Source organism: Pterocles gutturalis, unplaced genomic scaffold (genome assembly GCF_000699245.1).
Source record: "Pterocles gutturalis isolate BGI_N339 unplaced genomic scaffold, ASM69924v1 scaffold7900, whole genome shotgun sequence".
In the NCBI taxonomy this organism is placed as follows: Eukaryota; Metazoa; Chordata; class Aves; order Pterocliformes; family Pteroclidae; genus Pterocles; species Pterocles gutturalis.
The window spans coordinates 30,850-47,865 of NW_010140702.1; the positions used below are offsets into that span (position 1 = coordinate 30,850).

The 17,016-nt window shown below is 40.5% G+C and overlaps 1 protein-coding gene across 1 annotated transcript in view; it reads left to right on the forward strand.

The window, feature by feature from the left end:
* Window positions 1-15,911, forward strand: part of LOC104469313 (X-linked interleukin-1 receptor accessory protein-like 2) — a gene marked incomplete at its 3' end in the record, with an annotated part of 26,228 nt that extends 10,317 nt beyond the window's left edge. The window contains exons 3-4 of the mRNA XM_010083771.1: window positions 10,929-11,115; window positions 15,758-15,911. Coding sequence (XP_010082073.1) covers window positions 10,929-11,115; window positions 15,758-15,911 — 341 coding nt within the window. The remainder of the gene's footprint in view (window positions 1-10,928; window positions 11,116-15,757) is intronic.
* Between the last annotated feature and the right edge of the window lie 1,105 nt (window positions 15,912-17,016).

A 17,016-nucleotide genomic window follows, 5' to 3' on the forward strand; every position in this document is an offset into this window, starting at 1 on the left:
AACACCAAAACCAAACAAGGAAACTAAAATAGATCTAAATGAACAGGGTGGTCCTGAAGTTCTGAGTATGTAATACAGTCATTTGCCAGATCATGTGCTGCTTTTGCTCTCTGAACAAATGCATTAATTTTTCTGTGTTAAAAGCGCCTGCTTTTTTAAAGAGGGAAAAAGAAATGGGCCTCCTTAGAGCTTCTTAACCTGAGGAAAGAGGAGAAGATGAGCTAGGGAAAAAAATCTCAGCAAAGTTTAGCAGCACCTCTGCCCTCAGCATGGGACTGCTACTGGAGCCCTTTCTTCTAACTGGGCCGAGCTCTGAAATAAACTGAAGTACTGAATAAATGCTGTATGAGCAAGATCAGTAAAACATTACTGTGTATTTGCTGTTAGTTAACTGTTGGTGAAATAAAATAACTAAATTCCCATAATGTGAATCAGGAGGGTAGAAAGTCCGGGTCTTGAGGGGTACAGGGGAAGCAGAAGGTATAGATTTGTGATCACCAGACTGGCTGAGGGATCTAAGCCTTGATTTTTGTACAGCATGCAGAAAAATAAGTGGGGGCCTTGAATGGCCATGAGGAAGTAAGCCTGCAGATCTTTAATACCAGCATTTGATGCCAGAGAACTGCTGACAAGTCAAGTTAGGAAATCTACGTATCCTTCCCTTACTCTGTCCCTATCTGCACAGTTCTTGATGGAGAGCAGCATTGCTATGGACATGCATTGAAGAATCAAGCCTTTGCCGAGCCATTGGTGAAATATTGAGATATTACTTTCTGAGAAGTAATAAAATAGACTGATAGTAGATTTTAAGCCTTCAGGCTTCTGGATGTCTGTGGAGCACATGACCAGCAAATCAAAATCAAATTCAGAGAGACTGGAGGGGCTGTCAGTAGAACTTCATTTGTGCCATAACCTTGGTGCTCTCACTTCAGTGGGTGTTAGGAGGAGCTGAGGAACTGGTTTCAAATGCCTACAACCTGGACTGCAGTGCGCACCCATCATCCCAGGAAAAGTTACACCACTTTCTGAGCACTCATAGTCTGGCTTCCAAGTGAAAGAAAAGAAGAATTGTTTTCAGCTGTAAACAGAGAATCTCAAATTCCTTTGAGTAACATCCCAGTATTGTAATTCCAGTTTAGTCATGGAATACCTCTTTCCATATGCTTCACTGGCAAGTACTGTTTTTTTTCCCCGTAGACTTTGAGAAGATCCGAAGATGATACTTTCTAGTAGGCCAGTGCCCTTAATCGTCAGATGTCCAAGAGGAGCACATCTAAGTAGCTGATGTATTACACATCTCATAGTTACCTCACACTGGTATGGGATCAGCGTTCATGGCTGTACGGTCCCAGGCGTGTCTGTAGAAGCCAGCTAAATTTCATACTTAGAGCAAGTGTGTGGATTCAGCATGGCATAGTCTTCCCAGGCTCTGTATGACACTAACGTTGTTACACATTGAAAGTCTGTACATTTCCCACATCAAAAGTGACTGATTCTGTAGAAACAAAATCCCAGTGATGTATGATATTCAGTACTTGAATACAGTGTTAGAGTGGTTACGATGTAAAGTCAGTATGATTAATGATGAAATAAAATCTTAACTCACTGAGATATAATATTTTGGCATTATCAAAATGCAGGGAAAAGTAGAATCAGAGTGCATCTACTTTTCTATCTGAAATTGTGTAACAACTGATGGTGCTACTGCAAATCATTTTGATGACATTGTCTTTATTGAGGGAAATCAGTTCTATCTGTTCTTTTGACACACTTGCAGAAAAACAAAGATTTGTTCTTTTCCCTGGTGATATGTATATTTCCACTCACCCACCCTCCTTCTCTAAAGCTTAAAAGAGAAAATATCCATCCTCTGTCTTTCTGAAAGGCAGTGTTTACTGCTTATTAGAAGCTGCAGGAACAGTCAGGGCTTCAAGCAGAAATGCCCCTGTTGCTGTGGTTGGAGAGCATCCGGCAACTTCCCTGTTGCAGCAGCATGCACAATACTGAGCATATTGTGTATCCTTCTGTTTTTCTAATAGTAAAGTCCCAGCTTTAGATACCTTTAAAATGACTGCCATTACTTTCTAGTCCCAACAGATTGTCATAGTGAAAACTCCGTGTGTTGCAGTGCATCAGGAACATTTCAACTCACTGTCACTAGTGGAAGAAGTTCCTTCCCTGGTGGGCTTCAAACCTTGCCTGGGGGAGAGAAAGGAGGCAAAGTGGAGTGACTGCTTCCTCATGCGGTCAGCTTTGCATGCAGGAGACCTATTGCTGAGATGTTGTTCAGCCCTCCTCAGCCATCTCCTCTCCATCATGTCAGGGAGTTTTCGTTTCCTTTCTGTTCTCCAAATAACAACGGAGGAGAATGTGCTGACCCAGGTACTACTCCCGCTGAAATCCATATCAAGAAAGTGGTAACTTTAACGTGTCAGTTGACAATGTTGTTTGTGTCCAGGGAGTGGACAGACAAATGGAAGGTTTCCTGAAGAAATCCATCATGCCCAAAGTACAAGGTGACAGAAGCATAGGGAGTTAAACTGGTATTTGGTAAGTGATCCTGGAGGATAATTTCTTCTTTTCTGGCAAACACTTAAGGGAAGACACAGCCAGGAGGACTCAGCTGCAGGACTCAAACAGCTCTTGCAGATTGGCATAAGGACATTCACTTAATGATTCTTCATGATAGTGTTCCTTGTATACGCTATGAGATAATAACTGATCCACTGGTTTATGTGCTCCATTGTGCGTATACAAAGTGAGGGGGCCTTGCCTTTCCTCATTGTATCTACAAATAGGACTTACAAGCATGAAGAAGGATTTGCTCCACAGGTTTTGTTCCCGGAGGCAACAAAATCAGTGAGGTTTGACAATGCAGACAAGTCTGATGGGTATCCTGAACACAACTTTTGTTTTGTGTGCTAGATGTCTAATAAAAAAAAAAAAAGTATAGAGGAGGAAATACATGAATTCACCCCCTGTGTGGGTTGGAAGAAATAAAGGAGAAAGTGTTCACTGCTCTCAGAAATGGGGTATTGCAAATATAAAATTATTGGAAGGGGATTTCTTAATACTTTCCTGGCAGCAGTTGTCGCTATGCCTCAGATTTATGTCATTCGTAGTGAGGCTTTTCAGTAAGACAGTATAATTTAACAGTAATATCCAGAGTTCTAATAGAAGATTATTAGGAAATAAATGAAAAGGGTTTAGTCATTTGCAGTGGCAAGTTTCAGGGCAACTTGCTGCCTTGTAATTCTTAAGGGCAAGGAAGAAATTTTCCCTGAGAGCAAACCCAGCCAATTACAGGATTTCTTCTGCTGGAACAGGATGTGCTGAAGCTGATAGAGAGCAGGTAGTTCATGAATTTAGGTGTGATATGCTGAGATAACTCAGTGTTCTTTTGGCTTCTCCTTGTTTCCTGTGTTCTGTATTATATTTTCATATATTCATTCCTAACAACTAACAGTTTTGAAGACTTTAAAGAAACCCCAGACCCGAGGAACACTGTTGACCTGTGTGATTCAACTAAAATGCTAGGAGATTTTCCCTCTGTGCCTGAGTAGTCCCTGTTGGAATGACTGACGGCTGATTTGTTTGTTTTTCAATTGCTTGTGTCATGATGCAGAGGTCAGCAGGACCAGTGCATGTGTGTGTGAAGGCAAACTGAAAAGAAATAGCTCCTCGTGACCCTTAACCATGTGCAAATCGCTTACTATTCTCAGAGAGACTTAAGAAACATGTTACTAGAGGTTATCCCTGAATTCTGAAATCATGGCCTTGCTGTTACAGGCTGTATCACTGACTGTACTAGGCACATCCTGGCATTTTTATGTCACATTTTTCTCCGAATAAGGATGTTAGCTGAAGTCCAACATTAATTTAAATGTAGATCTAAACCTTGGTGTGAGAGACCCAACTATGAGAAATTCTACCCAACTGCCAGCTGTAAACATCTTTTCTTCTCTGTCCCAGTATCCAGAAAGCCTAAAAATTTCCTAAACAGGGCTAAACTAACAGTGAGGAGGACAGGTCTTGCTGTTAAGTTCCTCTGGTGAGAACTGTATTCCTGATGGTTGACTTGAGGAGGCATCCCTGGATATCAGTTTTTCAAGCTGTCTTAATATGAGCCTTTAAAAATTACCTGTCAGTGACTTTTCCCAGAAGTTGTTTCTTTTGAATAGTGGTGGTAGAGCCTTTCTTCATTGTAAAACGTGGGCCTCTGGGACATCTAGTAAGTGTTTGTCAAACTCAAATTGTCTTGTTTCTAGTGAGTCTTGTCTAGTGATTGAATCTTAGGAGAAAAGTACAGAAAGACTAAAAATTCTGAGAGTGATGAGTTAGCTCAGCACAAATATATTTTTTACTTGAAGGAATAGGGCCTTGAATGGTGCCTCTATCAGGATTCACAATGCAGGTCTGTCAGAGGTTCAAGGGAAGCAGACATAATACACGAACGTTAGATTTGTGACATGGTGCTGTTTTAGCACTTTCTGAGATCCTACTTCCATGATGCTGTTTTCTTTACTAGTAGGATCTTGAAAACAGGTCAGGCATTAAAGGAAAGGTAACATGGGATTAGGATTTCTCTTTATCATGCATAGGAGTTGGTATTGGAATTACAATTATAACAGCAATGAACAAGCAAAATACAAGACAGGAGCAACTGGAGTTGTGCCAAGGCCAGGTACGACACACACGAGCCGCAGAATCACTGCATGTCTTGGCCTGTGGTTGTGGCCTGTGTCAGCCATCTGTTGAATTGTTCCTCTTCGGGCATTGCTTTCTCACTTGACAAACTGATAAGAATGAAAAACACAAAACTTTGAAGGATCTGTGATTTGTAACCTCTGAGAGTGTTTTACGCCATAAGCGGGAATTTGATCTTTTCCAGACAGTGGCCCCAAACATGTAGCAGTGGTAGTCACTGAGAAATAAGTTAGCGCTTGAAAGAAACCTTCAGAGAGTAAGTAATAATGCATTTGGATTTAGGAAAGAAGTTACATTTGTGTGATCTGAAAAACCCAATGATAATAAATTACTCATTTTTGCTTGAAGCAGATCACCAAAGCATGACCTCATTGATCTGGTGCAAACAAGCTCAGATACCAGTGAAACTGCTTGGTAACCATTCTGTGAAGTGTGAAATTTAGACAGGAATAAATTTATAAATTTCTTATGAAGAGAGAGGAAAACAATCAAATGCTCAATTAGGTCTGAAAGCTGGTAACATATCACATTCTTACGTAGTGGATCTGGTAGTGCAGTAATTGCTGTGGACCTTCAGATGGGCGAAGGCGTAGTGGTGTAGTGCAGTTATTGCTTTAACTCGGAGCAAAGATGAATGTAAGGGTTGACCTATACAGTCCTGCAATCAGTATTTCAGTGAGCCAATGAAAATGTCATTGAAACAGCCAGAGTGTTTGCCTGCATTCGGAGAGATCTAAGTCTGAGCTGTGCTGTTCCCTGGGCGCTGCTTTGATAAAAACATTTCCCAGCTACCACCACAGTCTTAGTTCTAAGACTAAAGTCTTAGAACTGCAATGTAATAAAAACCCCAACACTTAATGAAAAACGAACCCGCACAAAAACCAAATTGCAAATCCCCTTGTATAAATATGCAATTCAAATGTAGGAGCTTTTTCAATCTAGAAAGTATAAAATACTCGGCCACTTTGCTGCCTCCTTCCTCTTTATAAGAAAATCAATAAATGGGTGGGGAGGAAGGTTCTGTGCATACTAGAGAGAAAATTGTTTTACTTGACTCTTTTAACAAACCACCCTCACCATCAGAAACAAATGCCAAGGAAAATTGTTTTTTCCAAAGTTGTGAATATTTCCTCTAATTTGAATTCAAACTTTAGGCTGATGAATTGTCTTGAATCCAAAGCAAGATGAAAGGGATTGACACTTCAAATGTCCTTCCTATCTGTTTCTTTATATCCTCTCTTTTTCCCTCTTGTCCTTGCTTCAAAGTCAAGCCAAACTCACAATTTGGCTTGCTTTTGTTTTGAGACCTGTTGAACTCCGTTGGTTTTCCCTGTGGAAATCCTATTGGATTCTGAGCTGGCTTCAGTCTGTGGTTCAGAGCCAGTTCCAGGTGGCCTGGGGATTACAAATGCCTTGCCATTAGAACAAAGGAAACTGCTTTGTGAACTCTGGCAAAGCTAAACCCTTCTTCATGTTTCCAGTCAAGAGAGTAGGCCCAGTTTATAACTCATCCCTTGAATAGAGAATTATAAATCTTAGTTTCAGTGTGAAAACTTAAGACATTTTTTTTCTTTGTACTACGGAATGATTGTTGCTTTTCTTTCCTCTTCCTGTTCCCCATATGACTGCTGCTACCATCTATAGAAATGGAAACCACTGGAAATAACTTCCCCTGGAAAATTAATGTTTTGGAAGCCTTTCAGAAAAGACAAATTATTAAAAGACCCACTTTCAGACCCATGGGTGTATTTCCTTTACACGTGGAAAGTGGGCTGTCTGCAGTCTGCCAGGTTCATTAGGGTTCCAAGGTTCTTTGCTTACAGCTTTTCTCACCTGGCCTTACAATACCGAGATCACCACCGCAAGCCCTCCAGCATCTTCCTCATCCACCTGGAAGATGCTTCCTTTTTATTCTTTTCAGCCATCGATTCTGACATCAAAACTCAAGTTACTAGCTTTGATATTGGTACCTATTGTTCTGTGTGTGTTCCAGCTTTCCTCATTAAATACAGTTATATAACCTTTCCTGCCAGTCTGCAGGGGGAACCAAGCTCCATGACCATGTACTAAAGACAAAAGTGGATTCTCCTCTTTATAATTCATAGGCCATCTGTTCAGCTTTTAAAAGAAGAAAAGCAATAAATGTAGGATTCATGCTAGTCAGTCTCCACACCTTAAAAAAAATAATAATTAAAAACACCTTTACCGTAAAAAACAAATGCAGCTCATCAAGGAGAGAGCCCTTGTGTACACAGAGGTCCTGAAAGCAACTGGAAAGAAAGAACTAGATCCCTCTAGGCACAGCAGCTCTGTGGGCTTCCTGAGGGACCTCTGTAGCTGAGTTCCCATCACCTCAGCGACCTGCGTAGTGACCGGCACTGTAATATTCCTGTTTACCCAGGTGGCAAAAGCAGTGCTGTAGTGACCAACGACTGCTTTGTGATCCCCGTCCTGAATTGTCCCTCAAGCTGTCACCTTCTAGAGAGCCCCTTTATGCCCCAGGCCCAACAAGGAAGGGAAGACAGCACATTCCCAAGTGCCAATGAACCCAAATGCACATTTTTCTGCAATTACAGTTCAAATTACAAGGTTTTTTTCTGTGTAGGAAAATTAACTAGTTCATCTACCAATTCCCACATGGAATGAACATAGTCAATTCCTTGTCAATCTTCTGGTTAAAATAAAGGGAATATATCTTTTTAGGAAGCTCTGTTATATAGCACCTGAGCTGACAGAAAGATGGTAGCCATGGGAGTCTCCAAGAAAAAGTCAGTACAACGCATCACCTGCTCAGAGGACTGAGGGCTGAAATTCATGCCATCCTGGGGAGCAGCCTGGCTAGCACAGGGAGGAATAGCTCACATCTTCTACAAACTTCATCTCCCAAACTTCTGCCTTTAAAATTGAGAAAAACAGTGAGGCTGATCAAACTGTTTCCTTTTGCACATGACTGAGATGTAACTATTATCTCAAACTGACTAGATTAAAGGAAGGCTGCTTCTCCATTCCCTGGAATTTCTGCAGAAGTTGCCCTTTTCTGAATTGCCAGCAGTAGCACTAACTGAGTGGCTGGTGAAGAAGTGTTCATAAAGCTTTCAAGTCTATTGCTGGTGGCTTGGTGAGGGCTTTCTTCATCATGAGCCTGAATAGATTTATTGTCTTGGTCATGGAGTGTGAACAAAAGTGATAGTGCTCACCAGGCACTTAGTTTTCTCAATTCTACTCAGTTCTAATTGTAACTAATGAAAAGAATACTACATTTTTAGGTCGTGGTTCCAGGAAGAATTTTAAATAGAAGTAGCCTCCAGCGCTGTTCAAAATACAATCTAAATAATGCAAGACTGTGAGCAGAAAATACAGCACTGTTAAATAACACCAAGTAATGGACAACTATTCAAAGTCATTATTCTCGATTAGTCTGGATCATTATTACTGAGTGCATGTGACCTTATTTGCACTCAGTAATGCTTGTAGTTGTTCAGGAAAGTTAAATAATCATTACTGATTAATTACTATTGATTATACTGGGTGGTTGTATCCATATTTTGTGGATTTTCAGTGCTTTATTAGGAAGCATTGAAACTTATTTTGAATTATGTTTTGTTTTCTTCCTCAAAAAAAAATGTAACACCTTTTTAAAAGCAAGTAGTTTGGGAGAAAGTTGACTTATGTTCCCTAAATCATATAGGTGTTTCTGAAAAGCCCACCCAAAATGATGCATTTTTTTTTGGTCCCGAGAGCCTTTTGTTTCAGGTAAATAATATATTTTGTGCAGTTTGTGAGGATGAGACATTATAGCCTCTCAACTGAAACATATCATGGCAGCGTGCAAAGTGAGCCTTTCCACTCTGCGATAAGTGATGGAGAAAATATCCACCAATTTTATTACATAAATGTACAGGTGACATTTTGAAGAGAAGGGAGTAGGAAGGGGTAAGTCTGTGGTTCTGCTGAATGAGTAACACTAACAATGCTGAAAACGGGAGGTTTCTGAAGATTGCTGGTTGATTTGCCTTGCAAATACCTGGCACACCTTTGACAAGAAGCCATTTGCACAGTGTTTTGTCAGCGCTTGTTTAACATGAAACTTAGTGCCGTGATGACGTGTCCCTATAGACCTTTTTATTTTCTTCCTAACTACAGGCTTGCTTGACAGAGTGACATGTTGAAACATTGCATAAGAAAAGATTTGTTATGGAGTGTGGTGGGTTTCATTCTTTTTTTTTTTATGTTTTATTTTTTATTTTTTATTAGAAGCATTGTCATGAGTCTAATTGGAGGGAGTACGCAGCCAGTATCATTAGTATCGGGGTTTGACTGACTGATCATTTTCCAGGTGCTCAGGGCACTTTGTGTGTGCCGTGCCACCCTCTTGCCTCAGCTAAACCAGTTTTCAGCAGAGCTGGTATGGAAGAGGCAGCAGCAAAGTGACAATATCTCCTGCAAGAGCTCTCCACAGCTCCCTTTGATGGGAGGAACCACCCAGCACGTCGGTTTTACTCCAGGCTTTTTTGGTTGTGGCGCAGTCAATTAAAATGACAAAATGATGCATGATGGGAGGAAGAGCCTCATTATATTGTTGCTTGTACTTTGTAGTTTGCTTTTAAAGGGCTCTGTTTGCCATCACACCTAATGAAGGGCAGGAGCTGAAGGCCTGGGTTGCAGTGATCCTGTGCAGAGCGCAGATGTGTCACAGTGACACCACGACAAACACCACTTTGGGGTTTTTTATTGTGTGGCTGATAGCTCTGTTAAAGATGCAGGTCTGAAGGAGTTTAATTTAATCCTGTTTTCATGATTGTGAGGCACGGGAGCTGGGCTGGTTGTGTTTATTCTACCCTGATAGTAAGAAAAACCTAGCTGCAGCTCATCCTCCTCTCGCCTAGATTTAACTCCGTCAGGGTTCTTTGGTGATAGAGCAGGCAATGGTTTGAAGTGCTAAGGGATTAAATTTTTCAAGATCTTAAGGCCAAAATGTATCTGTGTAACCACCAGTCTGGCTCCTGGTGTATCTGCGCTGGGTGCCCATGGCCAGGGGTTGCAGGGACCCTCTGAGGAGAGCTGAGGGGCTGCCCCGAGCCGGACACAGCTGGTTCCGGCTGGTTCCAGCGCAGGGCACAGCCGAGCCCCTCAGCGAGGCTGGTGGCACCTCGGGGACAGTGTTTTTAGGAAAGGGCAAAACGCTGCTGGGTGGTGAGGGGAAAAGTGTGAGAAACAGCCCTGCGAGAGCCAGGGCCAGGGGGGGAGGAGGGAGGAGATGCTCCAGGGGCCATGGGCCCTGGGGGAGCTGGTTCTCCTGACAGGAACTGCAGCCATGGAGGGCCCGCGTGTGGGGAAGGTGTGAGGAGGAAGGAGGGACAGAGAGGAGCTGTTATGGAAGAACCACAACTCCTCATCCCCATCCTTGTGCCACTTGGGTAGGGAGAGGTAGAGGAGTAATAAAAGGAGGTGAGGAGAATGTATTTTAGGGGAGAATGTACTTTAGGTTTTTTGTCTTTCCACCATCCAAACCAATTTTAATTTGCAATGAATGAAAATATTTTTTTCCAAGTTGAGTCTGTTTTGCCCGTGAAGGTAGTTGGTAAGTGATCTCCTTGTCTTTATCTCAACCCATGAGCTTTTTCATCTTATTTTCTCATTCCCATTCTGTTGAGGGTGGGTGAGAGAGCAGGTGGGTGGGTGGGTGGCAGCCTCTCCAGGTCGACCCACCACAATATCACGTGCTGTAGGATTTTATATAGCAGTTCCTTCAGGCGAGGAATTCTTCCTGCATGATGTGCTTTAACATCTAACACATAACCCTTCTTCTCAACTGTATAGCACTGTGTACTGGAGTGAAATCTCCTGAAGGTGGGAGGAAAAGAGGTAGAGGAGGAGTGTGTGTGACAGGTAGAGGAAATGGGGCAGTGTATTTGACTAACGTTTGAGATGCCATCAAGTTCCTGGGTTCATAGACTTGCAACTCAAAAGAGTTGCTATGCTCGGTTAGATCGCTTGCCAACAGGATTTCTACAGGGTTCTTCATAGTAAATCAGGTATGAGCCTTTAAATTTTCTAGTAATTTCTCTGTGATGGAAGTACACAACATGACAGTCACTATTTGAATGCGTTGCTGATGTGTTTGTCAAGATGAGAGCTTAACAAAGAAACTGACTGTGCTGAAACAAACATGGTAAAAAGGAGGTAAGTTAAATGGAAACATATTTCTTTCTGTCCTGCAGAAACTCAACGTATTGTATGAAGGTGTCCATGTCCTTGACGGTAGCTGAGAATGAATCTGGGCTTTGCTACAACAGCAAGATCAGATATCTGGAAAAATCAGAAGTCACTAAAAGAAAGACTATCTCTTGTCCTGATATTGAGGATTACAAAACAGCCAGTCAAGAGCCAGATGTGGTGTGGTACAAGGTAACCATTGCTGTCTTCTTGCTATTGTGCTGAAACTACACAAAACTTCCACTGTTTTCAGTCTGAGGCGTAGAGATGGCCTTTTGTGAGCCTGCAGTGGTTTGTGATGGGTCTGAAGGATTCTCTCATGGTATTACAGAAGTAGTACTAAAGTACAAGCAAAACTAACCAGCATAGTCATTGTCTAAGAGAAATCAGCATCAACGAGGATGTTCTGGCTGGAGGTCATATGATTTCTCTAGCAGCAATTCACGTTCCCAAACCATTGTGCCTCTGTACCAGTTTCCACCTTGGTGAAGGCAACCTACAGTAGACCCAAAGGTATATCAGCACCACCAGCTTCAGTAGTGCTACTCAATTAATTTTTATGAAGTCTGTTGGGTAATTTCACCAAGGCTTGTTAAATTTTACCAATCTGCTGGGTAACTTCACAGAGATATATTTACTTTTGCTGAGGTTCATTGAGTGATTTTAACTGAGGTCTGTTAGGTACTTTTACAACTCGACAGGTAACTTGGCTGTCTGTACCTTCTCCAAGGCCTGTCAAGTATTGCCCACCACTTTCAGCAGCAGTGATGTGTTTCTGTAGCTCCCCAAGAAAACAGGAGAATGATTAAAATATGAGTAGTCAGGCAGACATCAGGTACTAAGACCAGAGCAAGGTCTTGGAAGTTTTACCCTTTGTCTGGACTTGGACCAAAGTCTGATATTTGAAAAGCCCTTGGGTACAAGTTGCTGTAGGAAACAATAGAGAAGAATGAATTGTTGAGAGTCAGAGGGAACACAAAATGTTTGGGCAAGAGGAAGAGCTCAGTGGGTTCTGTGGAAAATAGGGTTTGGATTGTAGGGATAAAGGCAGAATGAGTTTAGGACAAACTTAGTTCAGGTAATGAGAACAGAAACGCACAAACTAGTTAAATCCTAAATTTTGAGTGCTCGATTTGCCAACCTTAATAATGTTATTTTAAAATAGTTATTTTGTGTGTCATAGCACACTGGATCCTCAAGTTTTCCCCCTCTACCTTTGTGATTGAGTTTGACGCGTACATAAAGGTGTAATCATCCATCTTCTTGTGTAAAAGTGCTCCAGAGGAACTGGGGGGCAGTTCCTTCTTGTAATGCTGAAATATTTATAGAAGATTTTTATCTAGGAGGAGAGTGTAAATTGCCCAGAATAGAACAGTAGATAAATAAGTATGAGGAAGTCCTCGAGGTTCCTTCTTTATACCTTTGGCTGAAAAGAGAAATCCTTGTGTTCACAAGAACCTGCCAGTTCACAGGTAGTCAGGGAGTTTGGACTTGTGACCAATGAAATACCATCAGACAGGACAGTAACTGTGCAAACCCACTGTGCGCAGGACTCGCCCTGCCTTCCAGAAGGCTTCTCTAAGTGGAGAGATTAATGAATCTGAGTCAATAATTGCATCAATTTACAGGGAGTTAACAGTAATTTAAACGCACTCTTAAAATAATTATGCCTGAATAGATTTCCACATGCTCACCCAATAAGTAATAAAACATTTGCTGTGAGGATTTGTTTTAACAGGAGTATGAACTTCACTGCTGGCTAGAATTACACTGCATGAAATATTTATTTTTAAAGACTTCCACAATTAATCCCATTGATATACACACAGCACTGTTACGCCCCTTAAGACTGTTTTGACAAGAAGTATAAGGATCTTTTTGAAATAAATGTATGTGTCAGTGAATGGTTGAATGAATGGGATTTAAGAATAGGAGCCAGTTTCATGAAAAATCAAATGGCAGAGGAAAAAGGTATGTTACATCTAGAATGCAGATTCTTAATCCATTTCCGCCATCTCTTTTCTACTACTGGGTTGAAGGAAGGGCTGTGAAAACAATCCAAATGTCAGGTGAAGGACAGGTAGTTGTTATAACCATAACAGTACCCTACAAAAGCAGAGTTGTTGAGGTGCTGATACTTAAATTTCAAGGAAGAGAAAAAGAAGCAGAGAAAAAGTGCACAACTTAATTATTGGGGGGAAAAAACCCAAACCATTTAAGATGTCTAAGGAAAATAAATAGACTAGAAAAATAAACTTTCAGATTCTTCCAGGAGGTAAACATGGAGGAAAAGCAGAAAAGAGCAATTAATTCGTTAAACAAGCAATAGTCGTCCAATTGAGCACTTAGCTTTTTAGAGAAAATGGCAGACTTCTGACAGTAAAATCTAGATTGTTTCCACAATATGAAGAATAGTTAGATTATTTTTTTTGTTGGTTTGTGTCTCAGCCATTTTTTCTTGCTTAAAGTACAAATTGTTAGGATTTTCCTGCTTCTCCCCTTTTTTGCCTTTAGTTTTGTGGATTGAATTAGTCTGTGAATAACAGGCAGAATAAAACAGGCGTTTTCAACATATGTTTGGAAAGCCTGCCTAGTCAGTAGAAATAAAATTAATTAGCTAAAATTTGGGAAAGAAAGGCTTATAAATAATTTTTAATATGAAGTGTTTTAAGTATATACAAAAGGAAACAATTAGGAAATCAGTGGTACAATTCCAGTAGAGCAATTCCTCACTGTAAAACCACAATAGCACAAACATTGTTTGGGCTAAATCATTGATCTCTGTAGTAGTAAAGATGTCACCCTTCTTATTACAAACATGTAGTATATAAAACTATAAAGTGTATGAAAATGTATCTTCAATCACTTTTTCTCTCATACTTTTAAAAATAAGTAGAGAATATAAAACTGGTAATGTACGATAGGGTCTTTCAGTGCTGCATTGGAATGGTGCATATCTGAAATATGCTTACTTTGTGTACTCTGGGAATTGTATTACTTCTAAATTAGGATTGAGTAGAACTGAATCATATTCTTTGCCCAGTAGGGCTAAAAAATTGAGTGCAAAACAGAAATGATATAATGGTGTTTTCTAGCTCAGATCTGTGTCCTGCATGAGTCTCAAGGATGTCAGTGTAGTTTAGTAACAAAAATAGGCTCTGATTCGTCTTAGCACAGCAGATGGGATCTGGATTCTGGTCATTCTCTATCATTGGTGTTAACTCAAGTTCACGTGCGAGACAAGATCACACTTCCCTTACAGCTGTGCTTTGGAAACAGAAAAATACCCTGAACACTCAGTTACCTGCAGTAGAATTGCACAGCTTCAGTGTCCTAAATCTGACTACGTTGTAACTGAATTTGGCCTGTTAGGGATAGGGATAAATGCTTCAGTGCTCCGTTGTCAAATGCAGGGCCAAAAGCTCACAGTCCCATCTTTTAATTTCTTTATTATTGTCCTTTAATTTAGAAACTGACATAGTGGATTTTGAGGGTTTGAAGTCCCATGAAAAAGTTATGTTTGTGTCATTCTGATCTCTTGCTGTCATGCAATATATTTGCATGCCAATGTATTTTCTTGATTGGTTGTTTTCTTAGGCGAAAGCTTTGTTCTGTTTGCTGTACTTCTGACACTGCTGTTGCAGATGGGCAGAAAATGGGGCATAGGACTGTCCTGTTTACATGGATCTCTGAAGTTGCTGAGCCTGATGTAATGGTTGTGAGATTGTTAGTTGCGGTCTGAGAGCTTATTCCATGTTGCCACCTTGAAAGAGGGAGTAGGGGGCATTAAAGGTACTTGGGCCCGTTACTTTGTGTGCTCTGGCTACAAAATTAGCCAGAGCTTCCAGAGCTGTTGGGAATACTGCCTGTTTTAGAGAGCTGAGAAAAGTGATTTTGTTTGCAGGCAGAAACAGGCTTGATGTTAAAGTTATTGAGAGACAATAAATATATCATCTTGAGGTACCATTTTAAAGAGACAAGGATCTGATTGTGCTTATGCTTTTAGTTCAGAGCATTCCAAAAGGTATTCAATCACAAGTGCTGTTAGTGTGGAAGGTGACTGAGCTGGCTGTTAGGAAGGGGAAAGCCGCCTCTTGTACTGTATCACACACTATACAGAAGGACTCAAATGCTGTTCCAGTAGCTCCACAGTTCATAGTGATGAACCTAAATCTACCAAATAACAGCTAAGGTCTGCCCGGGGAAGTCAGTGAGAGTTGCAGGCCATCAGCACCATCCACTTCATCAGAGGACGCACACGGGGGTGATGCTACAAAGAGCCCAGTGATGGGAAAAGGCTGAATCAAAGTGCCAGGGAAGCTGGTGATAAGAAACAAGATCATAAGGAAACCAGTCTTCCTGAATTCTCTTGCTCACAAAACTGATGTTCTTCCTGTTTCCTTCTGTTGGTAAATGGTTCTAGCCTGAGACTGTGCATAAAGTTTGCCTTCAGGCTAACTCTTAACAGGTGTTGCCCTTACTCCCTTCAAAAGGAGATGCATTTTAATGGTCCATCCTGAAGTAGAGGTCTTGGCAGTTGTTCATCATGGAAAAGAGAAGATACTTAACCATTGCTTCAGGGCACCATGTATTAAACACGGCCTATGTGATACAGTGGGAATTACTGAACCTTAAAAGCATTTCTGGTTAATTTCTGTCTTCAGATTAATTCCAGTTTCAGATCTCCATACTTTCTGAAATTGTATTTGAATTTGAATTGCAAAATATATTGAGATGGTTGTTTACTTATGGATAATACTGAAAATCTGATCATGCAACACTGTCTTATGTCATACAAGCTGAGTAATTTTGGCAATGGATTTTTTTCCTGCAGGAATGTCAGCCAAAAATGTGGAGAAGTGTTGTAATTCAGAAGGGAAATACTCTCTTAATACAAGAGGTCCAGGAAGAAGATGGAGGAAATTATACTTGTGAACTGAAGTTTGAAGGCAAGCTTATACGAAGGACGGTTGAGTTGAAGGTTACTGGTAAGAATCTTTGTTCTATGCCAATAGAAAAAAATAAATCTTTGAAGTAATAAGAAAAAGTGGTTTTCACATGTCAGTGAATCTATTTGGTAGAAGTAAGTCCGAACCAAATCTCAATAGCCAAGCAGTGCCAAACTATGGGAAACCTGTATCAAGATCTTATAAAATTCCACAGAAGACTACTTCTACCTTTTGCTCTGTACAAAATCTGGAAATGATAGTTATAAAGCAAAAGGTAGAGCAGACATAAGTCCTCCCTTTGCACTGGAAGTAATTCAGAGTCCAGTTTTGTCTTCAGCACTAAACAGTGGAAATGTTGACTGAAGCTGTAAAACAGGCTTTTGGTGAGGTTTGTCCTAGAACAAAACACAGCCAAAAGAGACATCTTGAGTCATTAATAATTTTTTTTTGAGTGATTGTTCCATATTTTTAAGCTTTGGTATAATTTATGAGTTCAACTTCTCTAGTCTAGGGTTTGTCTTTAGTGAAGAGTGTGGCACAACCTATTCCAAGAATGAAATTAGGAAGATTGAACTGACAGGGAAAGTAACCTACTTAGCAAGAGGTCGTACGTTGTATGTTTCTGAGTCCGTGTAGTAATCTACTAGTCAACAGTATTTTTCTGTCTCATTTTGCCAGGTACCAGAAGTGAGTGGGTAATAAAGTATTGCCTACCAATATATTCCTAATCCCTTTCCATTCCACTGTGCAATATGACTTCTGTAATTATTATTTTGCCTTCATTGTCTGTGTAACTTTGCAAGTATCCAAAACCAGTTTTTTTCAGCCTTTTGCACAAAACCATATAAACAACTGAGTAGCTATTTTCTCATCTGTGTTTTGACGTACTGATTAAAATGGGGTCCTACTTAAAGTGGTGATAAGTAGAATTCTGCTTTCTTATATCAAACTGAGTTAGTCCATATGATATTTCTAATATATTCCTGAAATAAAATTCCTCCCTTTATTTTGACTGAAATCCTTTTTTCTATTCTTATCATTATTCCTCTGTTTAAATGAGTTCCTTTCGCTGTGTGCCAGATTCATATATCATGTGATTCTTTATTGTCCATGTTTGACGATGGACAGGTCTCTAAAGTATTGA